The sequence below is a fragment of the Chrysemys picta genome, chromosome 9, assembly GCF_011386835.1.
Source record: "Chrysemys picta bellii isolate R12L10 chromosome 9, ASM1138683v2, whole genome shotgun sequence".
NCBI classification, from domain to species: domain Eukaryota; kingdom Metazoa; phylum Chordata; order Testudines; family Emydidae; genus Chrysemys; species Chrysemys picta.
In genome coordinates, this window is record NC_088799.1 from 250,000 (window position 1) to 269,259 (window position 19,260).

The window sequence follows — 19,260 nt, forward strand, 5'->3', positions numbered from 1 at the left end:
TGCTATTGTATTATGGTTACTATTTCCAAGCGGTCCTGTTATAGTTACCTCTTGGACCAGCTCCTGCGCTCTACTCAGGACTAAATCTAGAGTTGCCTCTCCCCTTGTGGGTTCCCGTACCAGCTGCTCCATGAAGCAGTCATTTAAAGTATCGAGAAATTTTATCTCTGCATTTTGTCCTGAAGTGAAATGTTCCCAGTCACTATGGGGATAATTGAAATCCCGCACTGTTATTGAGTTCTTAATTTTGATAGCCTCTCTAATTTCCCTTAGCATTTCATCATCACTATCACTGTCCTGGTCAGTGGTCAGGTGGTCTATAATAGATCCCTAATGTTATATTATTAGAGCATGAAATTTCTATCCATAGAGATTCTATGGAACATGTGGATTCAGTTAAGATTTTTTACTTCCTTTGATTCTACATTTTCTTTCACATATAGTGCCACTCCCCCCCAGCATGACCTGTTCTGTCCTTCCGATATATTTTGTACCTCGGAATGATTGTGTCCCATTGATTGCTCTCAGTCCACCAGGTTTCTGTGATGCCTATTATATCAATATCCTCATTTATCACAAGGCACTCTAGTTCACCCATCTTATTATTTAGACTTCTAGCATTTGAGTACAAGCACTTTAAAAACTTGTCACTGTTTATTTGTCTGCCCTTTTCTGATGTATCAGATTCTTTTTTATGTGAATGTTTATCATCTGATCTGGCCCTTATATTATCCTCTTCCTTCCTCTGCTCCTGACTATAACCTGGAGATTCTCGATCATTAGACTCTCCCCTAAGAGAAGTCTCTGACCGATCCACATGCTCCTCTGCAGCAGTCGGCTTTCCCCCATCTCCTAGTTTAAAAACTGCTCTACAACCTTTTTAATGTTTAGTGCCAGCAGTCTGGTTCCACTTTGGTTTAGGTGGAGCCCATCCTTCCTGTATAGGCTCCCCCCATCCCAAAAGTTTCCCCAGTTCCTAATGAATGTAAACCCCTCCTCTCTACACCATCGTCTCAGCTACGCATTGAGACTCTGAAGTTCTGACTGCCTACCTGGTCTTGCGCGTGGTACTGGGAGCATTTCTGAGAATGCCACAATAGAGGTCCTGGATTTCAGTCTCTTCCCTAGCAGCCTAAATTTGGCCTCCAGGATTAGGGTTAGGGCATGAGTTGTAAAGGTGCAGGACTGCAGGGCTTAATATCAGCCATGAGAAGAGGAGGAGATCCAACTAGCAAAGACTGCAGGAAAATCATCAATATCATTGTGAAAAGTATGTACATGTACTATGCAAGGAGTTATGTATGTGTATTAGAAAATTATGTTCTTAAGCATGTAAGTTAAAAGCAGTTCACCAAAAGATGACAATTAGATAGATTCCTCCAGACAGGAGATAAGAAACACGTATCTCTCTGTTGGGATATAAATTAAGCATTTTAAGCTAACACAATGGATGTCCATTTACAAATGAAGTCAAACATTTATGAAGAGATATGAATCCAACAGGGTTTTAGCTTCTTAATGAGTAAAGACAATGAATGTTGGAGGTATTTCTAGAAGGCAAAGAGGGCACGGTGGCATCCTGCACCTACAAACTAAACAGACAGTGTGTTTGTTTTCATAGAAGGAGGGGCTCAGCCAATCTTGGTTGAAAACAATGAACAGGACTTTGGGCGAGAGAAAATTCTTTAGATAGGAGGTTAACCAGTTAGTTAAGTTTTGTCTCTAGATAGTGATGTTATGATTTTGTTTTATACGTAACCATTTGTTTCCAATATCCTTCTTCACTCTCATGTGCATCACTGGTCTTTGATAATAAACTTATTCTTGTTTTCACTGTAAGTGTATCTAACTGCTGTGTTAAATTTGCAAATGAATTTTAGTTCTGCTGTTTTTCTTTGAAGTCTGTTTCTGAAGTTTTTTGTTCAATGATAGTGACTTTTAAATCTGTAATAGAATGACCAGGGAGATTGAAGTGTTCACTTACTGGCTTATGTATGTTACCATTCCTGATGTCCGATTTGTGTCCATTTATTCTTTTGCGGAGGGACTGGGAGTGGCTGGCTCATTACAGAAGCAGCTTTTCCTCTCCTGAAATTGACACCTCCTCATCTATTATTGGGAGTGGACTACATCCACCCTGATTGAATTGGCCCTGTCAACACTGGTTCTCCACTTGCGAAGTAACTCCCTGCTCTCCATGTGTCAGTATATAATGCCTGCATCTGTAACTTTCACTCTATGCATCTGAAGAAGTGAGGTTTTTACCCACGAAAGCTTATGCCCAAATAAATCTGTTAGTCTTTAAGGTGCCACCAGACTCCTTGTTGTTTTTGTAGATACAGACTAACACGGCTACCCCCTGATACTAAGTGCTGTGTGTTAAGCAAAGTGCTGGTCTTGAGTTGAATCTTACAACCTGGTGTGTACTGTTCCTTTGAGAATATCAGGCCCAGTGCATGAGTGTTCAGTGGATAAAGGTCTGGACCAGTGGTTCTCAAACTTTTGTACTGGTGACCCCTTTCACAGAGCAAGTTTCTGAGTGCAACCCCCCCTTATAAATTAAAAACACTTGTAAAAATATTTAACACTATTATAAATGCTGGAGCTGAAGCGGGGTTTGGGGTGGAGGCTGACAACTCGCAACCCCCCAGATAATAACCTCACAACCCCCTGAGCAGTCATGAACCCCAGTTTGAGAACCCCTGGTCTGGACACAGGGAATGTTCCAAGTATTCAGGGGTTGGTGTGTGCATCTTGCTACCTGTACAGAGAGAATGAGGACTATGGAGGCCTGGAAGGTAGTGCTTGTGCTGCCAGAAGGTCTTCATTTCAGGAAGCAGTTCCACAGCAAGCACACACAAGACCCTTGTGTTATGTGAAGGGGTAAGTAACACTTCGTTATTCACTTTTCCACACCATTCATGATTTTATAGACCTCTATCATACCCCCCTCCACCTTAGTCATCTCCGAAACGGAACAGTTCCAGTTTTTGTAATCTCTCCTCAGATGGAAGCAATTTCATACTCCTAAACATTTTTGTTACTGTTCTCTGTATTTTTTCCAATTCTAATATATCTTTTTGGAGATGGGGCAACTAGAACTGCAAACACTATTCAAAGAATGGGCGTACCATGGATTTATATAGTGGCATTATTATATTTTCTTATTCTTTTTATCTATCCCTTTCCTAATGGTTCCTAACATTCTGGTAGCTTTTTTGACTGCTGCTGCACACAGAACTATCCACAATGACTAGATCATCTCTTTTTTGAGTGATAACAGTTATTTTAGACCCTATCATTTTGTATGTATAATTGGGATTATGTTTTCCAATGTGCATTACTTTGCATTTATCAACATTGAATTTCATCTGCCATTCTGTTGACCAGTCACCCACAGTCAGCTTTGGACTTAACTATCTTCAGTAATAGTATCATCTGCAAACTTTACCACCTTACTGATTATCTCCTTTTTCAGATCATTTATGAATAAGCCTAAAATTTAGTCACGGGTATTTTTGGTAAAAGTCATGGACAGGTCACGGGCAATAAATAAAAATTCACGGCCCATGACCTGTCCATGACTCTAACCAAAAATACCTGACTAAATCTCTACTTCTGGGGTCCTGCTGCTCTGGGGGCCCCCTGCCCCAGAGTAGGGAGTTGACTGACCACCGGCTGCTGCTCCTGGGGACCACTCTCTGTCCGGCCACCCCATGCTGCTGCTCCAGCCGCCCTGGGACCGCTTCTACTTGGGCGGTCCCCAGGGCACCCCCAGAACTGCTGCTTGAGAGTTCCCCGGAGCCAGCCACACCAGCTGCTGTTCTGGCAGTCCCTGGAGCTAGCTGCCTGGGGCCACCCGAGCAGCGGCCGGTGTGGCTGCCCCGGGGACCGCTGCTAAGATGCTCCCCAGGGCTGCTGCTTGGGCCATCCCTGGGACCAGCCACACCCTCCGTTGCTCGGGTGGCCCTGAAGTGAGCCGCACTAGCCACTGCGGAAGTCATGGAGGTCGCAGAAAGTCACGGAATCCATGACTTCTGTGACCTCCATGAAAGAATCACAGCCTTATTCATGAATATGTTGAACACTGGTGCAAGTACAAATCCTTGGGGGACTTTGCTATTTACCTCTCTCCACTGTAAAAACTGACCACTTATTCCTATCTTTTAACCAGTTAATGATCCAAGAGAGGACCTTCCCTCTTATCCCATGACTGCTTACTTTGCTTAAGAGCCATGGTGAGGGACCTTGTTAAAAGCTTTCTGAAAGTCCAAGTACACTATATCCACTGTATCACCCTTGTCCACGTTTGTTGATCCCCTCAAAGAATTCTAATAGGTTGGTAGAACAGAAAGTTAGTACTCACCGGAATGTTTTGTCTGTGGCCTCAGAGCTTTACCAGTCCAGAAGTATGAGATAATTTGTGTGTCTTGATCACCAATATTTTAAAACTAAGCTAGTAAATTTTAACTTTACCCACAAATTTCATCCTTTGCTGGATTATCATGCTAGTGGTGCCTGAACACCCAGACAATTATACATAGATAGGTCTACTAAAGTAATTGGTAGTTTTTAAAAACTTGCTATGATTTAAATTACAAAACTAAATTGTTCAAAACATGGCCATTACTAATCCAGCATTACTTATCTAGCATCCCCAATGCTATCATTCTTCATGTAATAAAACAGACATGGCTTTGTAGGAACTGAAAGTGATACTTATTCAAGACATGTGCCAAATAATAACCCCCTTACTGTATGATCAGTATTCTTATGTGAGTACCACATAAAAGCCAAAATAGATCAGACAGAACCTCCTCCCCATCTTATCTTTGTCAGAATGCATTTTCCATCACATAAGAGAAAATGAAGCTATTTTTACTGCTGCTAATTTTAAAATAAGTAAAGGCATTTTAGTAGTAGCAGCCATTAAAAATACAATATTCTACAATAATGATTAAAAGAACTGAAGGGAATAAGCATTATTACAGTGGTGTGGATCATAACTGTAGAATACTGTAATTTAAAAAAAAATTAATGGCAAAGCCAATATAAAAATGACGTACTAGAAAAGATACATTAACTAGTTCAGAGAGAGTAGTCATTATCTGTGACATAGAGTATATTTGGGTAAACTTCTAAACCAAAAATAAAATGTGGTTGTTACCTAAATTAAATGAAGTAGCAAGATCTTAAAAGATAAAACCAAAGAATGTTACAAATTAAGAAAATTCTATAAAACACTTTGAAATAATTAACCTCCTTATGTCAGCAGAGCAATACCACCAGTCTCAAAATGGATCTATAAAAATTAAGTTTACAGATGGAGGTTAAATATAGCTTGGGAGTATTTTGATCACTTACTCAGGCCTTTTGATCCCATGTCGTCAGGGATCTCCTGTAGAGTAGTCCCCAGAGGGCAAGCAATAAAAAGATAATCACAAAAAAAAAAAAACTGTCAGTAATGTATAAAACTGGCGCTACGATAAGAGACAGTTTCAAGAACATTACAGGGAGACATAGATCTACAGAAATTTTTTTCACAGTCAGCTCCTAGGATTTAAAATGGCTAGCAGCTGAAGTGTTATCAGTGATGAAAAAGGCAGAGGGAGTTTATAATAGGCGAAGATCTGAACAATCAACTTTATTTTTATTGTAAAAATAAGATTTCTGTTTCAAAAATACTTTTTTCCAATGAAGGCAATAAAGAATTAAAAAGAAACATCCTTAAAATTAGGACAGTATTACAATTAAAGATTAAAATAGAACAAATTTCAAAGAACCAGTCTAAAGTGATTGGTTATAGTTCATTTATAATCTGAGTAACAGTTTTACAGCAGTGCACTCTCTATGAAGTTATTGATAAGGTACAAATAACAGAGTAACAGAACTTAGTTATCACCTCCAGTTACGCACATAATCATCATCCCACAGTCCCATCCAGTTCACGATGAACAAGGCTGCTCTTGGATTCCAAGAACAGTTAGGATGAACTGTAACAGCACATGAATCAAATTTATTGATTTAAAAGGCTGTTTTGTCATTCGCATTGTTTGAGTTCCATTAACCTGTTGCAGCTCTTGAAACTGTCTCCAAGGTAACACCCTACTGGAAGCTAGCAGGCCCTTTGGTGTGTGTGTGTGTTTTTCTCTCCATTGTATTCCACATACTTACGGTCAATATCACTGGTTTCTTGCTCACTCTGGTCCTTGTTCTTGTAGAAGGGAAATTTTCGGGAAAAGAGGTTCTTTTTACGCTTGTCATTGAATGACTGCTGAAGAAGAGAAGGAGGGGCAAAACAAAGGATGTCTAATGTCTGTGTGTACAAAGGCCCAGCCCCAGCAGCTTTGTGGAAGCTGACTCCTATAACCACATGATGCAGTTTATATTTTAATTTATCATCATCACCCCACCTCATCAGAAATAGAGTGGGCTTTTGGTTATGCTCAAACCCTCAATATTTTGCATGTTAACTACTGAAAGAATTGGAAAGCTGGTATCCATGGTTTATCATCTGTAGCCTTATGCTTCATAATTCAGATCCTTTGTGAAGAGAAAAAAGCGAGAGCCAGTAGGCTGCTAAAGCCATCAAAAGTAAAACCCATTCGATAAATAGAACGGAGGAAGTCACATATATTAGCTAGTACAGGGGTAACCAGGTATTCACAGCATTATCTGCTTGTAAAGGCACAACTATATATTTGAATGACAGCCAATGTATATGAAAGCAAAATAATTAAATGCTGATACTACTTCCAGGAAAAAGAGTGTTGAAAATAACAATTTTACAAAAACAATAGTTTTGTCCGCTTAAAACATTCATCATCATTTAAAAAAAAAATCTCTGAGTTTTCCTTAAATCTTCTGCATCAGCAATTCCTCACAAATTCATGGCAAGAAATGAACATTGCAGTGGGAAAGTCCACATCCCAGTGCCAAGATCCATTCTTAACACATACTTGTTTCATTTGTTCAGATTGTTAATTTTTCTTCAGCATTGTGGGGATGGGACATAGAGGTGGGACTGACATTTTAGAAATCAGACACTGCAAAGCTCAGGATGGTATTCAGCAAGAATTAGGAATTCTGGTATTGATGTTGCTGAAGGATTTGTACAGCTCAGATGCTTTATCCTGATTTAGTGAGGATTTTTTTTTACTCAATTTTTTTTCCATTTGAGCTCAAGCGATTATTACAATCCTAGGCTACTTTACAAATAAGATGAATAAACATCTTTATGTACATTGTATGTGGAAGGTGGCAACATAGATTTAACTAAAATTGGTGATGTCTACTGCTGAAAATATGATGGAAGCCTCCCATCCTTACAGCGTAGTTCTATTCTGGAAAGTGACTATATTAAAATGGAACCTTACTGTGCACAACTGCTCCCTGTATCATTAAGTGACTTGTTTAATAAGCAGTCAGTCAATGTGCTTCATCTGGCCTGCAGAACTTCTGTTACTGGTGATGATGTGAAAGGAGTGGCTGAGTTTGCAGAGTTTATTTCTAAATTAAAAACGTGATACGGAAACTGTGCCAGAAGCATGGAGCAACACAATGCCATTTCTACAGAGCCATTTTTCAAAGTAAATTCTTCAAAAGAAAGTACTGGTTTTCAGTTCATGCTATAAGGATTCTATTAATAGTTATTTCTAGAATCTACAGCATAACTACAATATGTTTTGTCCATTATATTTTATCCAGTTTGATCATACCCTCCCTTAATCACAATATGATCCAGGTGAAGGTAAGCCTTATTGGAAGAAACATGTACAAAGTGCTTTTTTCTTCCCTACCATTACACCATGTGGAAGGAGATATAGCAGCAATTAGGGGGTCAGGCAGTGCTTTGCTTCTTTGACTTGCTGTGCTCTTTTTTCAGGGCTAGTGCACAACCAGCACAATGATAAGCTTGGCATTTATTCAGTGAATGCCTGCAGTGTATCATGTAGTTTGCACTCTACTACAATGTTCACAGCCTTTCCGGCCATCTGTTTTAACACAGACTTATTTAGCAATGTCAGATGCTGGAGGATGAACTGATGTCACCACTGCCGCTGTTAAAATAATGTATTTTGTTATTTAAATATTACCAAGTGCAAAAAAGGCATATGGTACCAGTGGAGCACAATAAGGCCTGTCAGAGAAGGGAAGAGTTCTGGAAAAAACAGCACTAAAAATATTAAGTAGGAAGTTCATAAAACCCCTTAATTGGCTGGCATCAGTGACTAGGAAAACTAGTATTCAGCTGTGAGAAGTATCATCCTGACATATGGGCACGAGAACTGGCACCTAACCAATCATATGTTTGCATGAACTACAGGTGGTATGGGCAGGATTCTGGGCTATGATCCTCTTGAGCTTCAGTATCTAAGCTGATGGCAGCAAGTCATTGCTACTTCAGCACAGAGGTCCATCAATCATTCTTAAAATTGAAATTAACCCTAGCTCTCACGTACACCAAGCATGTAACATGGATTTCCACAAACGGAGGTCTCACGTAACAAATACAACTGCAGCATGAGGGAAAGGCCACCATGGAGCATAAGTCAGACAAAATGTCTCAACTTCAAAAGAAGAACATTATGGAAAGCTCTGACAAAATTTTGGTGCAAGTCAAATAAGACAGAAAGATTTAGCTATTTTTGACAATAAGAACAATGCAGTGGTGCTTTTAATGCACTTCTGGCAGAATACTCATTTTTGTTTAGCTACCTTTTAAAAATATTTGATAAAACTAATCTTTGATTTGACTTCCTCTACAGTAAATTTTATTGACTTAAAACCATTTAACAATAATTTCATATACTGCATGTATAATGGTCAGAGTCAGTTTCATTGCAAAATAAATAGTAATAATGTACTGATTTTAAATAAAACATTAGCCAAAAGATGATTTAAAAAAAAAGATATGATTATAAAGGCTAGAGAGAATTGCTCATTAGTCGTAGGCACATTAATTTTATAAATATTTCATAAACCCATTGCAAATTATGGATAGATTACACAAGAAAGAATTTGTTAAACACAGAAGAAGCACAAGCAAAATGAGATAAATGTGTATATTAAAAGAATAGACAAGAAACATGATATTCATGCAAGCTCCAGTTTCTCAGTTTTCCTTAGACTAAATGGAATTGGCATTTTAATGTTTTCTCTCATTAATATTATATTTAGAGCTCCAATATTTACTTTATCATTACATAGAATCCTTTAAATAAGAATTCTTGATACATGTCAAAGTAGTATAATATAATACATATGTGAAATACTGCAGGTAGGTATCTTTCATACAGTTACATTGGGGGAAAATACCCAATGACAATTACAGTGAGGTACTAAGGGTATTTTAAAGAGAAACTGAAATATTAAAATTTTCAGCTGAAGCAAAAGACTATGAACAGTTTAAGATTAATGAGTGCTTGGAACAGGAAACGTTATTATAGAGAAAGAAATGCAGTCTCTATCAATGGCAAGCGTAGTTTGTTTTTCCACTCAGTATTTCATGCATATTTTTGGTGCTGTGTTAGTACACAGTGAATGTGTACAAACTTTGTTACAGTCAACATACAAGACTATGATTTAAATACATAGTTAATTCAGTTAACTGTTTACAATTTTACGGTAGACAAGTTACAAAAACATGCGATTATCTTCTCAAGGAATATGCTGTATGGTAATGTTTTGCAAAATTATTCTAATTTAATTAAAAACAATCACTACAAATATTTAAATGTCTAAAAATGTTCCTTTTGCAACTATCACAGGTTGAGGATGTCAGTTACAAGTAACGTGCAAAACTTGAAAATTAACGTAAAACTTTATCACTGTAAAAAAAAATAATCTCCTCAATGGTAAAATGTTAAATGCTATAAAATTAAAGAGTAAATTCAAAATATATAAAAATGACGGCACCCTCAGTTGGCATGGTATAATATTCCAATACGTAATTTTGCATGTACAAACTGAAAAAATATAAATAATGATCAGAGTAAGTCTCAAGGCAATATTAAATTTGGCCGTCAGAAAGACACTAAGGGTATTTGTTTCCATTTAAAACAGACTATGTGCAAAAATGCAGATACACATTTAAGTGCATTTTACTATTAATACAACTAATTAAAACTTTCAATATGTAACATGGGCATAGCATGCATTATCTAGTAAGCAGGTACCCAAACAGGCACTGTTTAAACTGCTCTGTTGAAAGCACTGATTAAACAAAATTCTTTTGAGGTTGCTCAGTTGAAGATATGCCTAACAGTACACCAAGTTATCTTACAAATACCAATGAAAGGCACATTGCATCTGCTGACAGGAACCAGGTAGTAAAAGAAAGCAGAAGTTGGTCCAATAAAGATAAGTCCTATTTTATCAGGACTATATATTCATATTCTTATTACCTTGTCCCTTCAATTTGATTCTGTGAATTTATACAAATCATATAAAGCAAATGATAATATCTAACTTACTAAGTAAACACAATTAAAAAGAAATCTTTGGGATCTATAGCAGTAGCCTACTCTGGATATTACTGCATTAGCTCTCTCCACTTTTAAAATGATTATAATAAATAACTAGTGTATTTATTTCCAAAGAATTATAAAGCATATTTTGGCTAAAATGTCAACACATTAGTAATTTAGGTAAGTCCTTAAACTGAACATGTATTTTAGCTATGCTTGTTAGCATATCAGTAGTTGTAGAAGATCTGGAAACATCTGTTACAATCCCTATTTTAAGGGGTTTGATTTGACTAAAACTGGAGTATTTAGGAAAGATATGGACAAATTGGAGAAAGTTCAGAGAAGAGCAACAAAAATGATTAAAGGTCTAAAAAACATGATCTATGAGGGAAGACTGAAAAAATAGGGTTTGTTCAGTCTCAAGAAGAGGAGACTGGGAGGGGACATAACAGCAGTTTTCAAGTACATAAAAGGTTGTTACAAGGAGGAGGGAGAAAAATTGTTCTCCTTAACCACTAAGAATAGGACAAGAAGCAATGGGCTTAAATTGCAGCATGGGCGGTTTAGGTTGGATGTTAGGAAAAACTTTCTGTCAGGGTAGTTAAGCATTGGAATAAATTACCTGGGGAGATTGTGGAATCTCCATCATGGGATGTTTTTAAAAGCAGGTTAGACAAACACCTGTCAGGGATGGTCTAGATAATACTTAGTCCTGCCATGAGTGCAGAGGACTGGACTATATAACCTCTTGTAGTTCCTTCCAGTTTTACAATTCTATGATTCACACAGGGCTCAAAATGAGCTAAATCATTGCAGAATATAATTATATTCTAAAATTTGAAAAATGGTGAGGCTATCTTAAAAATAGTAGTAACAGATTTTTCCTGAGACTATTTTGGATGGTCATGCATTAGAATTCTGTTTTCTGAGCATTTGTAATAATTTGGTGAAACATTAGTTTCCTAAATATTACCTCAGGGTGAATGTTTACCATTTTTTCCTCTAAAACAGTTTTTGACATGCATAAACTGCCCTTCAGTTTCTGATGAACCAATAACAAATGAATCAATAAATGTTAACCTAGAGTTTTTGTTAACTGACAATGAGAATCTCTCTCACATAGTCCTTAAGTGACTCAAAATGTAGGTTTATTATCCTCAGACAGACCTACTGACAAAAACTCTTTAGACTTCTTCATTATTAAAGAAATACTGTATAGGGTAGCCACTGTTTAAAATGAAGGAGCAAAGTCACTCTCTCCTCCAAAAGAGACCATTAAGGCTCTGGTCCCATTAAAGACCCATAGCTTTCAAATACTACATGATTTTTTTTTTTGGCATTAATCTATCACTATATAGGACCATTTCTATTTATGGCTCTCTCTGAATATTGTATTAACAACAACATTCACTCCTAACCTAGTTTTTCAGACACATTTGGGAACACTGGCAAAACTGAATCAGACTTGTTTATAAAATTACTAGAGCTGTCGATTAATCATAGTTAACTCACGCGATTAATCGCTATTAACTGCAGTTTTAATTGCACTATTAAATAATAAAATACCAATTGAAACTTATTAAATATTGTGGATGTTTTTCTACATTTTCATATATATTGTATTCTGTGTTATAACTGAAATAAAAGTGTATATTATTTTTGCTTACAAATATTTGCACTGTAAAAATTATAAACAAAATAAACAGTATTTTTCAAATCACTTCATACAAGTACTGTAGCGCAATCTTTTTGTCGTGAAAGTACAACTTACAAATGTAGATTTTTTTTTTGTTACATGAGTGCACTCCAAAACAAAACAACGTAAAACTTCAGAGCCTACAAGTCCACTCAGTCCTACTTCTTGTTCAGCCAATCAGTAAGATAAACAAGTTTGTTTACATTTACAGGCGATAATGCTGCCCCTATTCTTATTTACGACACACAAAAGTGAGAACAGGCATTTGGCATCACACTTTTGTAGCCGGAATTGCAAGGTATTTACATGCCAGATATGCTAACCATTTGTATGCCCCTTCATGCTACAGCCACCATTCCAGAGGACATGCTTCCTCGCTGATGACACCCATTAAAAAAATAAGTGTTAATTAAATTTCTGACTGAACTCCTTGGGGAAGAATTGTATATCCCCTGCTCTGTTTTACCCACATTCTGCCATATATTTCCTGTTATACAGTCTCGGATAATGACCCAGCACATATTGTTCATTTTAAGAACACTTTCACTCCAGATTTGACAAAACACAAAGAAGGTACCAATGCACTCGACCCAAGGTTTAAGAATCTGAAGTGCCATCCAAAATCTGAGAGGGATGAGGTGTGGAGAATGCTTTTAGAAGTCTTAAAAGAGCAACACTCGGATGCGGAAACTTTTCCGAACCACCGAAAAAGAAAGTCAACCTTCTGCTGGTGGCATCTGACTCAGATAACGAAAATGAATATGCATCGGTCCGTACTGCTTTGGATTGTTATCGAGCAGAAGCCGTCATCAGCATGGATGCAGGTCTTCTGCAATGGTGGTTGAAACATGAAGGACATGTGAATCTTCAGTGCATCTGGCACGCTTATTAAGTTTGCAGATGATACCAAACTGGGAGGGATTGCAACTGCTTTGGAGGGCAGGGTCATAATTCAAAATGATCTGGACAAATTGGAGAAATGGTCTGAGGTAAACAGGATGAAGTTTAACAAAGACAAATGCAAAGTGCTCCACTTAAGAAGGAAAAATTAGTTTCACACACACAGAATGGGAAGAGACTGTCTAGGAAGGAGTACGGCAGAAAGGGATCTAGGGGTTATAGTGGACCACAAGCTAAATATGAGTCAACAGTGTGATGCTGTTGCAAAAAAAGCAAACATGATTCTGGGATGTATTAACAGGTGTGTTGTGAGCAAGACATGAGAAGTCATTCTTCCGCTCTACTCTGCGCTGGTTAGGCCTCAACTGAAGTATTGTGTCCAGTTCTGGGCACCGCATTTCAAGAAAGATGTGGAGAAATTGGAGAGGGTCCAGAGAAGAGCAACAAGAATAATTAAAGGTCTTGAGAACATGACCTATGAAGGAAGGCTGAAAGAATTGGGTTTGTTTAGTTTGGAAAAGAGAAGACTGAGAGGGGACATGACAGCAGTTTTCAGGTATCTAAAAGGGTGTCATAAGGAGGACGGAGAAAACTTGTTCACCTTAGCCTCTAAGGATAGAACAAGAAGCAATGGGCTTAAACTGCAGCAAGGGAGGTTTAGGTTAGACATTAGGAAAAAGTTCCTGTCAGGGTGGTTAAACACTGGAATAAATTGCCTAGGGAGGTTGTGGAATCTCCATCTCTGGAGATATTTAAGAGTAGGTTGGATAAATGTCTATCGGGGATGGTCTAGACCGTATTTGGTCCTGCCATGAGGGCAGGGGACTGGACTCGGTGACCTCTCGAGGTCCCTTCCAGTCCTAGAACCTATGAATATCTTGCGACACCAGCTACAACAGTGCCACGAGAATGCCTGTTCTCATTTTCAGGTGACATTGTAAACAAGAAGCAGGCAGCATTATTTCCTGCAAATGTAAACAAACTTGTTTGTCTGAACGATTGGCTGAACAAGAAGTAGGACTGAGTGGACTTGCAGGCGCTAACATTTTACATTGTTTTATTTTTGAATGCAGGTTTTTTTGTACACAATTCTACACTTGTAAGTTCTACTTCCATGATAAAGAGATTGCATTACAGTACTTGTATTAGGTGAATTGAAAAATACTATTTCTTTTGTTTTTTTTACTGTGCAAATACTTGTAATCAAAAATAAATATAAAGTGAGCACTGTACACTTTGTATTCTGTGTTATAATTGAAAGCAATATATTTTAAAATGTAGAAAACATCCAAAAATATTTAAATAAATGGTATTCAATTACTAACACTGCAATTAATCATGCAATTTTTAATCGCTTGACAGCCCTAAAAATTACCATTTGTTAAATAATAATTTTTAGAATGAACTGGTTTTGTCTGACAAACGTTTTAATTTTTAACTGTTATAATTAAATAAGGAAAGTTAAATCCACATACATAAGCCATTCAAGCATGTTACCACCCATATTAATGAAAAAACATTTCATAAACTCACCCCTTTATCGCCTCTCATTTTGGAATTAAATTTCACTGTCTTTAAGCGGGCTCTTTCTTTCTTCTCAACCCTGTAAGAAAAATGCAAAAGGGAAAAATGTTACTCTCTCAACGTGATCCTTATCCTGCCAATCCTAATGCTATAAAATACTACAACTACCAATTACTACAGCTTTCATATTCTAATCATCTGTTGAAGATGTGCTTGCAGCATGATGGGATGAGATGTGCACACATACACATATTCAGTCTGCACAGGGCAATAAGAGAAAAATTAATTTTAATTCTCAAACAATATACTGTAGATCAGGAGTCTGCAACCTTTCAGAAGTGGTGTGCCGAGTCTTCATTTAGTCACTCTAATTTAAGGTTTCGCGTGCCAGTAACACATTTTAACCTTTTTAGAAGGTCTCTTTCAAGAAGTTTATAATATATAACTAAACCGTTGTTGTATGTAAAGTAAATAAGGTTTCAAAATGTTTAGAAGCTTCATTTAAAATTAAATTAAAATGCAGAGCCCCCTGGACTGGTGGTCAGGACCCGGGCAGTATGAGTGCCACTGAAAATCAGCTCACATGCCGCCTTCGGCACACGTGCCATAGGTTGCCTACTCCAGCTGTAGATTCTGAATGGCAGGGATCCAATAAGGACAGAGACAAATTAGAATCTTTTGGCTATGAGGCCACAACTTTCTTATTATTCTTTAGTGTAAACCAAGGAAACTCCTTAAGGCACTCTGTCCAGGCAGCATAGCTAAATGAAGGAAAGCAACAGCTATGCTGAGCTGTCACTTTCCTTCCTTCACTTTTGATACCCAAATCCAGAGCATCCTGTTATTTCCCAGGACTAACTCAGGCCTATAGCCAGGGTGGATAAAAATCAATGATTTAAAAAAAACAGATTTGTTTTTGATAAAATACTTTTTGAGGAAAAAACCTATTTAAAGACAGTTTTAATTAAGATACATTATAGCTCAAAGATATCTCATCATGGAATAGGGATTATAAATTCTAATTCTATAGTATGAGACAATATATTCATGTATTGTTTAAGAAAAGTTTTGTAAATGAGTTCCAATAGTTCATGGATTAGGGAACAATACTTATGGGGTTCCAGGAGCTTCTGTATAGATTATTTAGGTTAATCTTTCTATCTACCCAATGGGACTCAGTGCTCAGTCTAGAAGATACCATCAGAGATGCTTAGCTTTGAAGTTCTCAAACTGTGGATCTGGGTCTCCAGAGATAACATGCTTGTTAACAGCAAAAATGTTTTTAAATAGATAAATAATATATAGAGGTGAGAAATAACAGACCTCAACCCTATTGTCCCTCTGCAAATTTGTGTACACAGAGTCAATCCCTTACCTCTTTCTAAAAGTGCAAAGTTTCAAAAAAGTTCAATGATTAGAAGATTGTTGGGATGGAATAGATCTGGACAAGGAGAAGAAGTCTGGAGATAAATGTGAGACGGGAGGGACAGGCAGTAGAAACAAAAGTGAAACTGTTTGAGCAGCATATTCCAGAATTCTTGAGGTCTTTATGAGTGTAGCCTTCATTGATATGAGATCTACCATACCATTCTCTCACTAGAAGGGAAAATCTATAATAGCAGCAGGCCGTAAGAGAGACCCAGTGTGGGACTATTTTAATGAAGTTCCTCTACCTGTGGTTAAGACAGGCATGCATGCAAAATGCAAATGGTGCAACAAAGAAATGCAAGGCTTGGTTGCCTGAATGAAACAACATCATGAGAAGTGTTCCTTCTCAGGAGGAAGTTGCGTTGAAGATGACAAAAGGAACATGTCTGAACATGCAGGATCTTCAGGTTGGTAAACTTTTTTATTTCATACTTCTTTCTTAAGGACTGCCTGTCTTCCTTCTGGACTATTCTTGAATTCTCATGTTTGAGCAAAAAATATAGTCGTGATAAAAAAATAAATAGCTGAAAAAGGCAGATCTTCCTTTTACAATTTCACCTTTAAAGTAGTACTGAGTGTCAATGAATGCAATGAGTAATACTAAATGAGCAGTATGGTAATAATAATTAAATAACTGCATTGACTTATTCTGTTTAGGAGAATCCATCCTCAACATATAGGATTCTGAAGACTATCCACCTTCAAGATCACCATAATTTTCTATAGTTTCAGAGTTATCTGCCAAGGATAGTGTTTCAGTCACACCATGTATGTCACATAGCCACAGTATATCACCTGGATCAAAAAGAAAAAAAAATCTCCATCGTCCACAAACAACCATAGATAAGTTTGTGATAAGAACAAGCAGATTACAAAAAGAGATAATTGATGAAAAAATTGCCCGGTTTGTTTATTCAACAAACTCTCCTTTCCGTATGATTGAGAACCCACACTTCTTTAACATGATTTCAGTCATTAAGACCAGAATAGAGTCCACCCAGGATACAGTACAGATGTCACAGGCAAATTGCTGGATAAAATGTATGAAAGAAATTGAGCAGTGTGCAAAAAGTCTATAGGGTGAAATTGTTAACCTGAGTCTCGAAGGGTGGAGCAATGTCTACAATGCTCCTGTTGTATGTGCTTGTGTGACAACAGAAGATGGGAATGTCTTCCTTACAGAAACAATTGATCCATCAGGAAATGCACACACAGCGGAATACTTACAAGAAGTAGCAGTAAAAGCTATAACAAACTGTGAAAAAAAATTCAAATGTCAAGTATGCAGCTTGGTCACAGACAATGCTGTAAATGTCTCCAAGAGGAGAAGAAATTATTTAGAAGAGAGTCCCAAGCTAATAACATACGGTTGCAGTGCTCATTTGATGCACCTCCTAGCCAAAGACTTCAGTGTTCCAGAAATAGAGGTGAATGTTGTTGAAATTGCAAAATACTTCTGTAACAACCACTTTGCAGTAGCTGCTCTCAAAAAAGTGGGAGGAACCAAGCTAACTCTCTCACAAGACGTGCAATGGAACTCAGTAGTGGACTGTTTTGAGCACTATATCAAGAACTGGCCTAATTGATGACAGTTTGTGAACAAAATCATGAAGAAATCGATGGCACTGTCACAGCCAAAGTTCTCAACATTGGGCTCAAGAGAAATGTTGAACACATGCTGAGTACCCTGAAGCCTGTTTCTGTAGCCTTGAACAAAATGCACGGAAATAGCTGTTTTATTGCTGATGCTGTTGAAATTTGGAAGGAAGTGAGTGAGGTCTTCAAAAAAGAAATATGCAATGACAGAGTTAAATTACAAGCATTAAAAAAAAGAATGGGACAAGCACTGTCTCCAGTCATTTTCTTGCAAATATTCTCAATACTCGGTACCAGGATCAAACCTTAACTGCTGAAGAAGAGGAGTTGGCTATGACATGGACATCCAACTATAAACCCTCCATAATGCCTACTATACTAAACTTCAGAGCTAAGGGTGAACCATTCAAGAAATATATGTTTGCTGATGAGGTTTTAAAGAAAGTCACACCGGTGAACGGGTGGAAGTCACTTAAGCATTTGGATTCAGAGACAGTTGAAGTGATAATCTAATTTTAACAGCAGTAGCTTCTTCTGCCGGCGTAGAAAGAATATTTTCTTCCTTTGGACTAATTCATTCCAAATTGAGAAATCGTTTGGGACCTGAAAAAGCAGGAAAGCTTGTTTTTCTTTTCCAGATTATGAACAAACAGGAAAATGAAGGTGAAGATGACTGAATTAGCTGCAGAAGCCAATATTTTAAGTTTCTCATGTTGACCTGGCTGACATAGTCGATTTAATTTTTGTTTTTTAAAAAAATATTTCATTTAAATATTTTAGTTAGAAGTAATTTGAACAAAAAAACTGTTTTAAAAAAAGAACGTGAATGTTTAACTAAATTAAAAAATGCATGTGCTTGTTTTGTTAAAATATTCTCTGTTTGCTGCTGAAGAAAAAAATCCAGAATACATAACGCTGTTGTTTAAGTTAAATAAAACAATTTAAATGTCTGTCTGGTGATGTTCTCCTCGTAATACAGCATGGCAAGAAAATCCTCCAAATATTAATGATTAACCTGTTGAATTGGAGATAGTTCACCTCCCAATGACTTCATAAATATCTGCTTCAATTACCTTTGGTAAATGAAATAACCAAACAATCATTCATTTTGTGATACAGTTTTAAAACTAATCTGAATAGTTTTCAGAATAAATCACTTAAAAAATGTACAGTGTGTACCTTCTAAAAATGAAACCTACATCTATCTCTGAGTTGTGAAGAATATGTATTAAGGTTATAACAACCAACAAGAATCATGTGCCAGCAATAATTAATTAATGGAGATATCCTATCTCCTAGAACTGGAAGGGACCTTGAAGGTCATCGAGTCCAGCCCCCTGCCTTCACTAGCAGGACCAAGTACTGATTTTGCCCCAGATCCCTAAATAGCCCCCTCAAGAACTGAACTCACAACCCTGGGTTTAGCAGGCCAATGCTCAAACCAATGAGCTATCCCTCCCCCCTCTGCCATGTACATTGGCCAAACCATACAGTCTCTATGTAAAAGAATAAATGGACGCAAATCGGACATTAGGAATGGTAACACACAAAAGCCAGTAGGAGAACACTTCAATCTCCCTGGACATTCTATAATAGATTTAAAAGTAGTCATACTTTAACAAAAAAAACCTTCAAAAACAGACTTCA

The 19,260-nt window shown here is 37.3% G+C and overlaps 1 protein-coding gene across 22 annotated transcripts in view; it reads right to left on the reverse strand.

Moving 5' to 3' along the window:
- DLG1 (discs large MAGUK scaffold protein 1) overlaps positions 1-19,260 on the reverse strand; it is a 360,872-nt gene that overhangs the window by 42,449 nt on the left and 299,163 nt on the right. For 11 of the 22 annotated variants that reach the window (XM_065557448.1, XM_005295637.5, XM_065557446.1 and 8 more), the window contains 2 exons: positions 14,599-14,668; positions 6,175-6,274 (listed from right to left, as the gene is read on the reverse strand). In XM_065557448.1, coding sequence (XP_065413520.1) covers positions 6,175-6,274; positions 14,599-14,668 — 170 coding nt within the window. Of the gene's footprint in view, positions 1-5,364; positions 5,399-6,174; positions 6,275-14,598; positions 14,669-19,260 lie in introns of all 22 variants that reach the window. The other 11 variants (XM_065557447.1, XM_005295649.5, XM_005295643.5 and 8 more) reach the window with 2 other exon arrangements.